We start from the raw sequence: 16,757 nt of genomic DNA, 5'->3' as shown, positions 1-16,757 counted from the left end.
GTTTTTAACCTGTTTTAAATAATTTTTATTTTTAATCCTTCTACATGTTTGTATAGTTATTTTATAAAATAGTCATAAAAAACAAGTGAAAACAATATAAAATAACTAAAAGATGTTATCCGAAAAATATTTTATTTTATGTTCTTAATAACATAAAATAGGAAATAGTTTCATATTGCAAAATGTGTTTCTTTTTTTCTTTTTTTTTGATAATAAAAAATTGTTCTAAAAAGCAATTGCCAAATAGGCCTATATTTTTATTGATATTTCTTTTTTTAGTTTTTTTTTTTTAAAAAAAAAAGAAAAAGAAAAGAAGAGTAAGCTAATTAATTAGTCATGTGAATATAATTGTACAGAAATTTAAGGGAATTTAAATTATGTCATATAATTATCAACAACTCTTTTTGTTTTTTTTTTTTTTTCTTATCTCAAATGGGATATATCTTTAAAAAAAATTGATTTAAAATTAAATTGTAGTACAAATAATTATGTGTTAAGTATTTGAATTATAAATGGTCATGTGTGCTTGTATGCCACTTGTGTAGATGATTTTGATAAGAAAATATTTACCATGATTATTAACTAAAGTATTAAGCCAACTTGATATTAGGGGTCCTTTTATCATGTTTTCTTATATTTGTTTTTAAAAATTATTTTAAAATTAAAAAACAAAAACATTGTTTAGTATTTATTGAGTTTCAAATTATTTTTAAAAATTATTAAACTCATTCATAAATTCAATATAAATCTTTATATAATTTGAAGTTCGTATTACTAAAAAAAATCATAAAAAATATAATCATGTGTAGAAAATAAAAATATAATCATTATGGATTAAATTTTATCCATTAATTTTTATATTAATTGGATCACTATTTGATTTTTAAGTTATTTTTAAAAATTATTAAACTCATTGAATCCACATATCAAGACTTGCCTAATTTGGAATTTATCTACGTAGTGAAAAAAAAAACATGGTTTTGTGTGAAAGAAAACCATTAAAGTCATTACATACCAAATTTTATTGATAAATTTATGGTATTAATTGGATAATTATTAGACTTTCAAATTATTTTTAAGAATTATTAAACTTATTAATGAATTCAACACATTAAGTCTTACTAAATTTAAAGTTTATTTGTCTAATAAACAAAATTTGTAGAAAAAAAAGAAGATTATATAGTCAAATCATTAAAAATGAATTTGGCCAATAACTTTATAATATTATGAATTTTATGACTTTTTAGTAATAATAAATTGGTTTTTTAGTTGCAAATTATTTTAAAAAATTAATAATTTTTATATATAGAGTATAACTTGATTTTGAACTTATTTGTTTAATTAAAAGTTTAAAGAAATGAAATAAAAATCGCATTGTAATTCAAAATAACGCAATTTTTGAAGATTTTGGATATCGGTATTAGGTCATAGAGAAAAAATAATAAAAAAATCGTGAGCTTAATTTTTTTTTACTTTTTATGATTTTTAAAATTTCTTTATACTTTCCTTTTTATTTTTAAAAATGAACTAAAACAATTTTCACTTATTTAACAACAATCAAATAGTGTTATCAACTTTTAAAAGCATTTTTATGTTTTTAAAAATATAAATTTGTTTTTAAATCACATTATCAAACAAACTTTAATAGTATGATTATTCTAAAAGCTTTATTTATGATTTATCATCGATGTATTATAAAAAGATTAGTACGTATTTGAACTATTATTAGAAACAAGTTTATATTTAAAATAATAATAAAATTGACAAATTTTAAACCGAAACTATTCTTTCGATAATTTGTTTTGAAAACAACTTGATTTTTTAGAGTAAATTTGCTCCCAAAAACATGTTGATTATGTAGAATAAATTTAAAATATTTTAAGGCATTTTTCACATTTAAATTTTCAAAATAAATTATATTTTTATTAAAAAAAACTGATATTTGGATATGTTTTATACATATACTCGTATTTGGTTCGTATAAAAAGTTAAAAAAAAGAAAAAAAGAAATAGAAAACTGGTTATACTTCCATGTTTGGTATTTATTTTAAATGAATATAATATTTTATCCCAATATTTTTTAATTAAAAAAACTATAGAATAATGCCCATATTTTATTTTTATTTGATTTACAATTTATTATTTGATAAATATTTTTTATTTTTTTGTTAATTACATTCATGATTAACAAATTTAAAGTTTTCTCTTAGATTTAATATCATTTGAAAAAAATTTCACGATTTATTTTTTAGTAAGTATCTTCTTTTTGTTAATAATATTTATGATTAAAAAAATATAAAATTTGTAAATAAAAATTATTATATTCTAATTTTAAATATATAAAAATATTTTATGTATATTAAATATTACATTAGATGGTACATATATTAGTATTATTTTACTTTGTATTTTATAAATATTTTAAATTCTTTTCATTTTTAAACTATAATTTTAAATTTTTAATCCATAATTCGTTTTGAAAACGAGTAATATAAAATTTATAAAAAAATGAAGAAAATTAATACGAATAATAAATTCATGATAAAATATATATGCAAAAGATTATCAAGTAAATATAATATAAAAAAGTTAATAAATATATTTTATCACTAGGCATGAAATATATTAAGGTTACATTTGGTTTGTTTATTCTATATTTGGTTTTTTTTTTAAATATTAAGCAAAGAAAAAAAATGTTATAAAAAATATGAAATAAATTAAAATATAATTTAAATTAATTAAAAAATTATATTTTATTGCCTTTTAAATCTATTATTTATCTTCTTTACTTTCTTTTTTTTTTCTCTACTTTTCCTATTTATTTTATTTATCTTGTATTTTCTTTCAAAATTTTCAGAAACCAACCTAAACGATAAGATAATTTAAAGTACTTTTAACAACATTCTACTTAAAGTATTTTTAGTGAAAGTGTTTTATTTTAGAGTATTTTGAAGAGAATAATTTTTTTTTAGATTTTTAAAAATGTGCCTTAAATTTTGTCAAACACTTTTTATTTATTTTTATTTAAAAAAACACTTTTCAAACTAAAAACACTTCATAAAATTACTGTCAAACGAATTCTTATTCTCTCGTATTATTAACCAAATACAAAATGACATTTGTAAGTCTATACTCAACCAAACTAAACAAAATGTACCATTGAATGAATTACTTGAAAAATATGGAGGAAATTAATTTAAAAGAATGTAGATAAAAAAGAGTTATATGTTATCGAACTTCTCAATATTATATTCAAAATGAATGAGTTGGAGAAATAAATGAAAGTGAAATATTTAATTCAAACCATTGCATGAGCGACCATGTTGGGCTCTCAAAAAAATACGTGTGAAAATAATTATAATCCCTCTAAAATTAATTTAAAGGTGAAATAAAACATATGATGAAACTTATCCAAACTCAAAATAGCAAATTTTGACTCAAAATAACAAATTTTGGGTCAAAATAGCCCATTTGACTACAAAACATACCTACCTTGTAGGCTTCTTTTAAAACTTATATTCAATGTAACTTCTTTCCCGTCAAGCCACTATCACATCATTTTCCCAATTGGTAATTAAGATTTTATTTTTTAATTAAAGTTTTAGTTGGTAATTGAAACTTCAACTAATCGAGGTTTGAGGTAAAAAATGAAATAGTAATTGGTAATTAAAACTTAATTTTTTAATTAAAGTCTGAGCTGATAATTAAGTATTCAACTTAAATTAATATATATATATATATATATATATATATATATATTTCAATGATATGACTGCTCACTAGGTAATATAAGGTTGACAAATTGGTTAAATTTAATTTTTCTTTTTCCCATGAGAGGGTTGTTTTGGCCCATAAGTCCAAAGTAGCCAAATCTTAACCAATTAGTAAGAGAGTCATTTTTATAATTAGGCTTCTCCACCTGTCCAAATAACCCAAGAAAAAGCCGCCATGAACACCCTTCATCGCCTAGAGCTATTCAGTCGTCCCGAAGTCACAACGAAGTAATCTCTCTATCTCTACAACTTGCTCTTTCTAAAACTCTCCATATTTATATTCATAGTCAAGGCCATGGAAAGAACATGGAAAGGAGAGTTTTTCACTTTAAAACGTAAGAGAATTTAACTTTCAAAATAAGGCTACTTCTACTATTTGCCAAAACCTTTTTGAACGTGAAGTCTGCTCTTGATTTTGTTCTACTTGTAATTTAAATCGCAAGCATTGTAATTGCAGTTGGGTTGTTGTTTAGCAGTTGTGTTTAGTGGAATTTTATTTATCAAGAATTTGAACTGCTGTCTTAAGCAAATTCAGCAGTTGTTCAGTAGAGATCACATTTCCCTCTATTTGTCTTCTTTCCTTGTTTATTTTTAGGGTTTTTTATGTTTTTGCTTCAGTTGAGGAGATTGTGTACATGTATGTACTGTTCTTTGGTTTCTTATTGGAAATCCTGGGAAGAAAAAACCCAAATGTTCATTGGAGAGAAAACTTCCAACATTAGCTGGGTTTGCAATTTTTTCTTTGGTTTCTTATAGGAAATCCTGGGAAGAAAAACCCAGTTGTTCAGTGGAGAGGAAACATCCAACATTAGTTGGGTTTGCATGTCTTTTTTTTGGGTTTTAGTTTTAGGCAAATTTTGGTTCCTTTTAGAATTTGTAAAGACAATGTGGTTCTTCCTGAGATGTGTTTTTTTTTTGTTATACGTCTTTGTCAACTGCTACAAATTCCCCCTAAAACTAGGGTGACTAAAATGCTAGAAGTAGAATTGCTATGTCAAGGGTGGAAGTTTTCAGTTTCACAGGTGGTGATTTGAAGCCTGGAGTACTAAAACATGAGCCAATGCATATTTCAAATAAATAAAATTTGCAAATGTGCTGAGAAGAAACCGTACACTCTAGCTTCTTGTCTCTGTGGTTGAGAACATAAGCCCTAAAATTGTGCTTTTTTCCCTTATTTTTTCAGTTGTTTTGGTTGGATGGCATGGTGAAGCCTTTGAGAAAGCTGTGCTCGTCTTGACACTCTGTTCAAATTGTGGTTGGTGTTCAGTAGAACATGAAGGAAGCAGAGGTTGGTTTGCCAACTACTTTCCCAGACTACGAATATGGAAACCGTGTAAGGTGGTTTATGGTAGCACTCGTTGTTTATATTTTTCTCTGAAAATTAAATTATATGGTTAATGCCTCCTGTTTGGTTTGTCTTGATAAATCAATATCCTCCTCTGAAAATCTGTGATCGTGCACCTCTTGTTTCGAGTATATAATTTTTTGTCTATGTATGCAGCCTGGTATTGAATGAATTCTTATTTCCTTTATGATTCTTGCCCACAAATGCTTCTCTTTTCTAGTTGTCACCATTGCATTAATTATAATTCCCTTATTCTGACTGTTTGATGATATGATGAATCTTCCATTTTCAACCACTCACCCGTGATTTATAGGTTGGGAAATGATTGGGGGACAGCACTGGAAATGCAAGGAAAACATCCAGGGAAGAGGAGGAAACAAAAACTGAATGCCTATTTGCGTATTTTATGGATTGCATGTAATTCATCTTTCATCCATTGCCAGTATCAGAGTCTGCTACTTTGCTTCTAAATCCTTTTCCTCGGAACCTATATACCAACTTCAAGTTTACACAATCGTCATGTGTTTTTCTGCTTTTTACATTCTGAAGTATCAGCTATCTTACTAGTGTTGAAATTTACATTATTGAAAAATCGTCATCTAGGCCATCTATTTCTCCTTTAATACTGTGCTGTTGGATGATCAAAATAGATGCAGTGACAGGTGAATCAGATGCAGAAAGAATATCCCCAATAGGACCCAGTTCAGGAGACTCCCTCCAATCACTCATACCTACTGTTAATGTTGAGTTCACTCCCCCACCTCGCCCCACAATGATCAGCGCATACTGCTTGTCTAATGACTGGAGTGTGGATAATGCCGCTGCTGAATTTATCAGATGTCTTTCAGTGTAAGCAACTTTCCCTCCTGCAACATGTTTATCATAAAATTCAGTGAAGTACTCATCGTCCAACTTCATCTCCTCTTCCTGCTCAGTATGCTTGAACCATTTTTTCCCAGCACTTGTACTGGAGTTGTTTGCATTGGTGTCCAACAAGAGTCTGATGACAGTGAGCCTTACTCCTGGGTGCCGTGCCACACAACTGGAGTAGGATAATGCTTCCCGATCATCTTTCCCACCCATGAAAATGACCGCAATATTTAGCGATTCAAATGATCTTGACATCCGTTTTGTTGACCCAAGCCCCCTGTCCACCAATATTCCCACAGAGCATGGGGCATGCCGAAGAACCTGTTTACACCCGACAGATCATAATTCTACAAACTGAAGAAATCTGTCAAATTTCATCGTTTTGTTTTTCTTCTTTATTGTTACTAGTGTTGAACTGCCAATCAACTTAAAAGGTTAAGCTATTAGTTAATAGGCTAATAATGCATCTCAAGTCAACTAATATTTACCTAAGAGTAATATAAGTTCTGAAGTGGTCGTGTTGATAATTACCTTACGATTCACATTTCGGAATCCAGAAAGGCCACTTCCATCGAACTTTCCATCCTCCCGCCGATTCTTATGAAAGGGCAAAATGATCAGTGAAACCATCAAATCCTTAGCCAAAACACAAATATCCTGATGCATTCTGGTCAGCATGGACAAGGCCATCATCCTCCTTATTGTCACACCCTCTCCATTCTCCGCCATATAAGCCTCAATCTCACCTGTGATCTGCTCCCTCATCTGCCTTACTGACTTGTTCATTACTGTCAAGGTGTTCATTCCTTCTCCATTCACGGCCGTGGCTGCTACCTTCTCAGTGAGTTCGATCATGTCAGTTACGTATATTGCAAGACCAAGATTCGGTGTGCCTTGGGACATCTCAATGAGTCTGATCGTGGAAGACACATTCTGGGGGCCGCGGATGCAGATCATGATTCGGAGCTCGGTTGATGGTTCAAGCCACTGCAGTGTCTTTCGATGTCTTGGTGTGTGTTTTCTGGCCCGCTTGATGATGTGCTCAATGACCTTTGGAGTGTGGATGATGGTGAGCATGGAGGTGAGGATCATCACCAGGCCCGTTGAAGCTGTTATGATTTCCTTCTGCAATTTGTTTTGACAGCGCCGTGATCAGATTGGACAAGAGCAATGATAGTGATGTAACACTGCTTTTCCTAGACATAAATTGTCAAGGTTACATGGATTGTATTGTCAAGAAATTTTGCTGAACAAGCCCGATGGGATTTTGATAATTACATAAAAGACTATAGGTAAAACTAATTAATTATCTAAAATTCTTTTTCAATCTCAATGTCATCTACTACCCTATTAAAAGGAAAAGGAAAACCATTGAGTTACTCGATTACAATGACCTATTTCATATTTGGAAACTTAGCAAATGGTTTTTTAGCGATGCTCCTTTTGTCTTAATTTCATGTAATGACTGGTCTAAGACTCAGTTTGATGCTTGTTGGCATGTCACCCTTGTTACTGAAATTTTCATTTAGAGCAATAGAACAGGCAAGAATCAAGAATACATGACTTACTTGAATGGCAGTAGTGGCTAACAACATATGAAAATGGCCCTTGACAGTGAGAAGCAACCCAATTGCGACAGATTCTGGCAATTGAAACCCTAACATCACCCCAGAGGCAATTGTTCCAATGACTTTTCCGAGCATTGCTATCACCATAAGCAAAAACAACCTTCCCCATGTCCCTAATTTTCCGAGTTGGAACTCATGGAAACCGGCTACCCAGAACACCCAAAGGCCATAAATTGGAAAAATTATTTTGGTTAAGAAGTGGTTAATCTTGTTAATCATTAGCTTTGATAATCTTCCCTCCCTAGGTAGAACAAGACCTGTCACATATGCACTCATCATCGGACTGTACCCTGATATGGCTGCTGATGAGACGCAAATGACTACCACGAAGCCAATGGTTACGACTAAGTGTGAGCCTTTTACTGGTTTTCCTTCTGGGTTCTCATGGTTCACCCAGGCAAAGAAAACTGGAGAAACAGTGGCTGCAAACACTGTTTGGATCACCAGGGTACAACAAGTAAAAAGGATGCGGTGTGAATCACGGATACTGAGACTTTTATCAGCGTCAAGAATCATAAATCCCACTGAAATGATAAGAGTGGATACCATGTCAGTGTGAATTCCAGCTGCAGATACAAGATGCCCAATGTCTGACTTGCCAATCTTGAGATCAGTGACTATCCGGGAGAGTAAGGGAGAGGCAGTGCCTGAGACGGTGATGGAGAGAGCGAGGTTGAACCCCGTGCTTGGAACCTGAGAATAATGCAGATATGGAGTCACGATGTAGGCTAGGATGAATGTGGAGATCATTCCCCCATACGCCACTTTAGCCTCACGCTCTGGTTTTTTAATAAGTACATTAGGATCTAATTCTAGGCCTAACACAAACATGTACAGCATCATTCCAAAACCAACAAGTGAGTCCACTGCAGAAGGCATTTCAAAGTTCAATGATGATTGAGAAATGTTGGCAATAATCATTCCTACCTGCAAACAACTGAAAGAGATCAAACATGTGAAGAAGACTAACTATCAAAAGGACTTGCATCCTAGAGGTGTAAGGAGTATGTCCATTCAACAGAGTACACTTCCTTTCTGGTAGTTCTATGAGTGAGATGTGATGTGATTTTTTGTTTTTAAATAAAATTAATAATATCTATATACTGTAGTTTATTGAAAAATCTGTTTAAAAAAAACAAAAACAGATTGAATAATCCAACAGAACTCTTAACAGATGCATGCATGTATATCTGTCCATGCTATAATTTTGAAACCGATCCAAAATAGTGGTGTTTCAGACTAAACCAAGCCTATATTATTCATATTGTCAAGGTAAACATTTCTACATGTCAGAAAATTTGCATGCATGAAGACCATGAGAGAGAGAATTACTGCTAATTCTGAGATGATGCGGGGCAGGTGCACAAGCTTTAAGAGGGTGTATAGGAAATTGCATGCAAACACGATGCCAAAGAAAGCTAGGATTATGGCTGAAAATTTAGCAGCCTTTAGGGACATCTGGATTGCACAACTTTTGTTTTGGGCATTGATCTTGTCAGTTAGAGCCTCCATTCTCTCTCTGTCTCTCTCATTCAACACAGAGATGCATAATTGAGATGGAATTTCTCCTTGTATCTCTCCCTCTCGCTTTGGAGATTGATTATTGTCACTGTTTATTCACTAATTGTTTTTCTTGTTTTTGTTTTCTGCTTTCTGCTACATGATTTGGGGCTTTCTTTCTTGGTTTTGACCATTGGAGGTGAATGAGTGGTGGCTATTGCTTCCTTATTTTGAGGACAGAATGGAAGTTTAGAACGAGTCATGAAATCTCCAATGGATGGGAGAAAGCAAAGAAAAAAAGTAGAAACAGAAAAGACTCAGTACTAGAAAACTAATGTCATGGTCTATTATTAGAATCAAGACACATAATTAAAAATGATATTTGATTCCCTCGATTGATGAAATCTGGATTGGCATGACCAGTACAAGGATAAAAGATTTTCATTATCAGTTTCCCATGAAACAAACAGGGTCACTTTGAAAGGAAAGGAAAGTAGCAAGGAAAATATAAAAGGAAAGGAAAGGTTAGGTTGGATACAAGTCAACCCATAAAACTATTTCCTCTCTGTTGTTTGCAAAGGAAAATCATATTAGAAGGAATCTGAAATTCTTTTATTTGGTTTACTGGAAAATATAGAGGAAAATAGAAGATATGTAAAAACTTGTACACTTTTTTCAATTTTTTTATTCTTTATATAGAAAGGAATAAAATTGAAGAAGGATGTTAGAAATATTTTTTTGATGTTAAAATTATATTTTATTTTCCTTCACTCGTTTTTTCTTCATTTTTTTCCTCCTTATTTTCTTCTCGTCATCCTTTTCCTCAAATTTCCATGATCCAAATGGAGCCTTCTATGTCTCATTTTTATTTTGGTTTCCCGGAAGGATGAAAGATGCCTATATTTTTATAGTCTAGGATATATTTATTCTATTTTGGTGTTAATTTTTACCCTTTAATTTCTTAATATACTTCTATTTAGGGAGGTGCATATTTAATTAATATTAATCACATGTGTTTGTTTCTAAATTTAGAATGTCACTTGATTCTTTGCAATAATTTTGTTCTATCTTTATTCCTTGGAATTGGAATTTTGTCATCTTGGCCCAGAAGTTGGGCATTCAACAAATTGAAAGTTCTATCTTGTAATTTGTGATTATATTTTATAGATGGAATCATGTGTTATAGTTCATATATTTTGTTAGATAACCAATTTTTCTAAAAACTTAAGCTTGTAGGATTTGAGCACACAATGTATATCATGCACTTCAACACCCTTCCCCATGAGTGACCCCATACCCGCACCTAGAGAGACCATAGGCATACATAGACTTGCAGATAAACAAACCACAAACAGCCTCCTTTGGGCTTAATAAAGTGGGAAAATAAATTTGCGGTGAGGTTCGAACATATGACCTCCCACGGTCCCACCAAATGTGGTTTAATGTCATGTTAGACAACCAATTTTCCTAAAAGCTTAAACTTGTGGGATTTGGGCCTACAATGTATATTATGCACTCTTAACATATTTTAAATCAACATTCATTTTCATTTGATAGATCTCCAAAATTACTGTTTTTTTGGTTCTAAGGAACAAAGCTTTCCTCTTATAGAATACTCTTTAGCTGTTTTGTTCCTGGCACTTTTTCTATTTTGGCTGGTTGGAGAACTGAATGATGGAAAAATAGGTAAACTATACACATTGTTTGAAGCTTCAAAACAATGGGTCCATTTATTTTGCAGGTATTCTAGTGATTAAATCTTTATATGCATCCTCATATTTTTGTCTTATTCTTATTCTTTGTCCACACATTTATTTGTATAAGTACCTACTAGAATTTATTTGGTTTCTGTAGATATACCTCCTTACTCGTTAGCACTTGGTTGAAATTGTTGCATGACAGTTATTGCCATTGATGGTTGATATTCTTCAACTTCCCATGCCTAAGTATTAAATTTTAAAAGATCCTTTGTGGTCTGTTGCTGTTTTTTGTGTAATGAAAGTTGAAGGAGACCCATTCATGAATCGGCTTCCTCTGCATGTTCTCTGATGACACATTTTAGCTCCTTTGAACACTGGCATGCATGCTATAACATTTATGAATTCTTTAAAACCTGGGGTAGTGATCAACTTTACATGATCTGTCCTGAAGTTAATTTTTGCAAGTTACTTATGTCAAATGATTCAAGCGGAAACAAAGAGAACTCTGGATCTCCTCTGTTGTAGACGCCTAGTGTCACATGCACATTGATTGAAACACCATTTCTCTCTCTCTCTGACTTCACCTTTGTCTGCCTTTCAAAACCTAGATAGTCATCATGAATCCCCTAGGACGTCAATGAATATTGTTCTTTGGATCTAATCATCTCCTAAAATTTGATTTTAGAATATCATTCTAATACAAAACAAGACAAGGTAACAGAGGATGCCCTTAAAACTCAACACCCCATTTTCTTTTGTCTGTTACATATCTTTCAGGAAATCAGAAAAAGGGAACATCCTAAATAATGGCATTAATGTGAAGTCAAATTTGATATGGGAAAAAAAGAACTTGCATTGGCTCTTTAATATAACTCAGCAACTTCCTGTAGATACACATGATGACTTTTACATGGTGAGAGCATTCAGTGTTCAATTCCTTACAACATCTTTGCTCAAGATAAGCTGTGATGTGATAATAAGATATGTAGCTTCCATTAATATATCAGCAGCAGAGCAGAGAGATAAATATTAATGAAAATTAGGTAATTGACCATCTGCATGAAACTGATATAAAGAATTTGACAAGATATCTGAGAGCCCATAACAAATATCTTTTTCCTTTTATGAAGTTCTTAGTAGTTAGTTAAAAACTACAGTTTCTGTCCCACCCCAACTACCACTGCAGTGTGTTAAAAAAAAAAACAACAGGAATGAAAGGGATTATGGATATGTAACTTCAAAATAAAACTAATTGGCAAAATATATGTATATCAAGATGACAAACTAAACTAGTTAGTCCCACATCTCAGTAAGATACCATGTGAAACTGAACCTTACATTGCCAATGATTGTTTTCACATTAACATGGAAAGAACACAAATCTCATGTTCCTTGCAAGCCACGTAACAGATATGCTGAAGATGTTTGAGAAACAAGTTGACAACTAGTAGCTAGATCTGTAAATGAGTGGAAAACAATAAACTAAATATTTCTGCAACTAGGGGGAAAGCGAAGGCAGAATGATTATGGGAAATGCATATAACAATATATTATAAATTGCTTTTCACTCATTTTCAATAATTTTCTTTTATCAATGTTCACTAGTTTCTTGTGTGTTTTCCCATTCTACAGCTATTGTTTTGGCAATTTCCAAATTACCTTGCTATAATTGGATCCTGAAGTTTTTAGCTACCTTACTAACAGGGATTTACATTTACATGACTGAAAAGTCATCAGTGAGATCAGCCAATTCTCCTTTAGGACTGTGTTGTTGGGTGATCATAATGGAGGCTGAAACTACTGAATCAGATCCCAATAGAAAGTCACCAGTGGGACCTAGTTCTGGACACCGCATCCAAACATTCATCCCAGCTGTCAATATGGAATTCACACTCACCCCTTGATCAACAACGATGAGTCTATATTGTTCTTTTAATGACTTCAGAGCTGACATGGTCTCAGCTGGATTTGCAAGATACTCTTCCATATGAGCTATGTGTCCTCCTACTAGTCTCTCATAGAACTTGCAAAGAACTCATCATCAAGCTTCATCTCTTCTTGCTCAGGCAGGCTAACCTTACCGGTACTGGTGCCAAGTCTTGTCAATTTGGTTTTGGCATTAGTATCCTATAGGAATCTAATAACTGCGAGTTTCACTCCAGGATGTTGGGCCACGTGGCTGGCATAGGCTAGTGCTTCCCTATCATCTTTGCCACTGATGAAAAATAACTGCCACATTTAGAATATGGATGATCTCACTATTTTGGTGGTCAATCCAAGACCCCAATCAACCAGTATCCTAATGAAGCATGGGGCACACTGAAGCACCTTTTAGAAGACAAAATGATCATCATGGCAAACTAGGAATTCAATACTGCTTTGGATGTATCAGACAGTGCCTCAGTGGAAGCATTGAGTAGAATTTTGGAGTCTTTCCCAAACTTCTGTGATACATACATGTGTGTCCATACCTTTCTGTTCACATATCAGATTATGGAGTGGGCTTCAATCATTTTCCATCTGCAACCTGGTACTAATGGAATGGCAGTACAACAAGGGAAACAAGCAAGTCTCTGCAAACCTGCAAATATCCTAGTGCATAGGACTGAATGCTGAGAGTGCAAGCATTCACTGAATGGTAGTACAACTTTTACTGTTCTCCTTTTCATAAGTTTTGATTGCTGTAGTGATTTGATCTCCCATCTCTACCACTGCCTTGTTGGTCACAATCACCATATCCCTCCTTCATTGTGTATCAGGGTGGACTCTATTTTTTCTGTGAGCTTGATCATGTCAGTCACATAAACTATGATTGCAGGATCATGTCTCCCCTGGGATATCACAATGAAGTTAATGATTGAAGGCAGGTGTTGAGGGCCTTGAACACTTGGCAACATTCAAGGCTCATTTGCAGGCTTAAGCCATTGCAGTGCCATCTGTTGATTTGGTGAGTGTTTCCTTGCACTTCCAATGATGTACCCTATTACTGATGGGGTGTAGACCACAGTGAAGAAGATTGTCAATCTAGTACTGGTTGAAGTCAATGTGATTTCATTCTGCATTTGGTTTAAGAACACAACGCGGTAAGATTATAGTGGTTTGAATGGTGAAATGGGTTTTATGCTTGCCGGTGCTGCTCAAAGATTAAAAGTACAAGCTCTACAAATGTCAGGTCTTGCTCCTCTCCTATCCTTATATATATATATACATACTCAATACATGTGCTTACTAGTCATGTTTGTGGGTTTTAGTTTCTGGAAAATTAGAATGCATTGCAAGTTCAAAAGCATTGAGCCTTCAAATTCATGGTAGAAAATTTTAGGACAACTATCAATCCTGTTATGAAAGTTCTTAGTAAAAGCCAGTCTAGTTGCCTTCAAGTTTCATGATTTGGTAGGAGTATTTGCCATTATAGTTGAGGGAAGGGAATAGATAGGCTGACCTCCAGGGCAGAAAGTGCCAAGATGCTTGACAGTGAGAAGTAAACCGAGAGCAACTAATCTGGGTGATTGAATCTTCGCATGAGCCTGATGGGTTCCAATGTCTTTTCCCAATGTTGCAATCTCAAAAATGAAGAACAATCTTGCTCATGTCCCATGGCTGCCAGGATGGAACTTCTAAAAATTGACCCCAAGCCCACCCAAATAGGAAAAAAATGGATAAAAGATGCTGTTGAAGAATTAGTTAACCTTTCTGATCATCATCTTTGACAGCTTGCCCTCTCTAGGCAAGGCAATTCCTGCCATGAACGCACTCATCATGGGGCTGTTCCCTGCAATAGGCTAGCAGCTGCAGCTTATGACCAAAAAAGCAACCAAGACCACCATGTGGGAGCCTTTCATAGGTTTTCCTTCTCGGTTTTCATGGTTGACCCAGCTCTCGGCGGTTGTTTGCATTATCAAGGAAGCAGTCAAGAGTTAGATTCCCTTAGAATCCTGGATGCTGAGATTTTAGTTAGGCTAAAATATAACAAAACCAATGGAGATGAGAAGAGACAATACCAAATCAAAGTGTATTCTAGCTGCAACTACTAGTCATCCAATGTGTGATTTGCTTATCTTGAGGTCAGTGATTTGGTGCACTAGCAGAGGAGAGGCAGTGCCTGTGAGGGAGAAGGTGAATCCATGGCTGCAAACCTCCAAGTAATGGAAAAATGGAGTCAGAAGACAAGCTAGCAAGAACGTTGAGAGCATCCCAGATTAGGTAACTATAGCTTCCCTAGTTGGCCACTGGAATAGCACACAGGTATCTGTTTCTAGATCTAATGCAAACATATGGCAAATCATACTGAATTCAATGATATAATCCAATCTTTGAAGTATGTTTGCACGGGTACCTGTATGGGGAAACATTATGTTGCCAGTAATTATCCCTACCTGCAAAAAACTGGATCACAATGAGAACTTTCCCACAATAGGATAACAATGTGTGCAATGCGTTCATATAGAAGAACTCTTTAATGGAGTTTTATGTGAAGAGGCCAGCAGAACAGTATATAGAATGCATCGAGGAGATGTATCAATGGTGTTGTTTGCTAGTCAATTGTTAACGCAGTTGGGAAAGAGGATTAAGTATCGAAATACAGGTAGTTTTGCATATCTACAGATAATGCCAGTGCAATAGAATATCCATGTGTTACTTGGAATAACTAATAAGCCTATTGTCCACCTTTAGACCTGTGTATCTTCACCATAGAGCTCAAACACATAGCAGAGGAAGAGAACTGGTAAGTCAAGAAACTGTAGTTAAGAAAAGAGGATGAAAGCAGCTGCTTTATATATATGCTTAAGAAACTGTGGATCATGAAACAACTCCCACAAAACAAATCACAAACGACAATATCCTTGAGTCTTTTCTTGAAGCTCTTCACATACTAGTACCTGTAGAGGCAATAAGTTTGGGGGAGTGGGATGAAGTATGGGGGATAATCGGGCAATAGTGATGGCCTTCCTCTTCTGGGGTCCCTAATGCTAATTTAATTCCATTACCGTAATATTGTTTACCCAGGGATTGTCATGAAATATGCTTCTTTCTTTGTTTTGGAGTTACAATGAAGTGTTATACCTTTTTCGATAGGCAAACAAGAATATATAAAAGATGTCAATCAAAGAGCCAGGGGGTACCCCAAGTGTTATGTCAATCAAGACGCTATAGCACTTTTTTGAAGTTATATTGTTGATTATGAAGTGTGATTCTTCTTTGTTATGGAGTTTGTTGAGTAAAAACTTTTCCTAGAGTTTGAGTTGTTAGGATTTGAGTCCATAATATATATTATGCTCCAACACATCCTGATATGACACCTACCCTAAAGTATATCAATCCCCACATGTATGGGGCTCCATATGATAATCAAAACTCTGCTACCATATTAAGAGTGCGTTTGTGAGTGATTTTAGAAAGCGTTTCTAACATTTTTAACACTTAATGATAAATTTTTTCAAGTATTATAAATATTAAAAACGCTTTCTAGAATCACTATCAAACGGGTTTTAAGTTACTTACATCCCTAAGGGTACATTTGGTTTTTAGAAAATTTGAGGGAAAATGTGACGAAAAGAAAATAGTGAGGAAAAGTAAAGGAAAATGAAAAATAGATTTAAAGCTAATAAATTATTTTTATATGTTACTTCAAACTTATTTCACTTATTTTACTTCTTTCATATAAAGATTAAATAATTTGAAAATGTATAAGTTTCTAATTCATTTTAATTATATTTTATTTTCTTTCATGTTTTGCATATCAATACCAAACATGATAAAATAATCTTCCTTGATATTTTTTTTTCCTTTCTTTAGTACTTTCCCGAAACCTAACATAGTGTAAAAGTTTAAGTTACTAAAATTTTAACCCACGATCTATATCATGCTCTATTAGAATTACGATGAAGCTTTCTATGATGTATATCATGCTCTATTATAGTCATGATGAAGTGACAAAGTG

General features: G+C 33.2%; 1 protein-coding gene across 1 annotated transcript; it reads right to left on the bottom strand.

The window, feature by feature from the left end:
- Positions 1-5,618: 5,618 nt before the first annotated feature.
- LOC100255123 (cation/H(+) antiporter 28) lies at positions 5,619-8,716 on the bottom strand. Its single transcript, XM_059742013.1, has 3 exons — positions 7,557-8,716; positions 6,520-7,113; positions 5,619-6,309 (listed from the first exon to the last, which is right to left on the bottom strand). The coding sequence occupies exons 1-3, from the start codon at positions 8,535-8,537 to the stop codon at positions 5,695-5,697; spliced, it is 2,190 nt and encodes a 729-aa protein (XP_059597996.1). The 5' UTR covers positions 8,538-8,716; the 3' UTR covers positions 5,619-5,694.
- Positions 8,717-16,757: the final 8,041 nt, after the last annotated feature.

Source organism: Vitis vinifera, chromosome 13 (genome assembly GCF_030704535.1).
Source record: "Vitis vinifera cultivar Pinot Noir 40024 chromosome 13, ASM3070453v1".
In the NCBI taxonomy this organism is placed as follows: Eukaryota; Viridiplantae; Streptophyta; class Magnoliopsida; order Vitales; family Vitaceae; genus Vitis; species Vitis vinifera.
The sequence above is the reverse complement of the archived record's forward strand: the minus strand, read 5'-3'. Positions and strand labels throughout refer to the sequence as shown.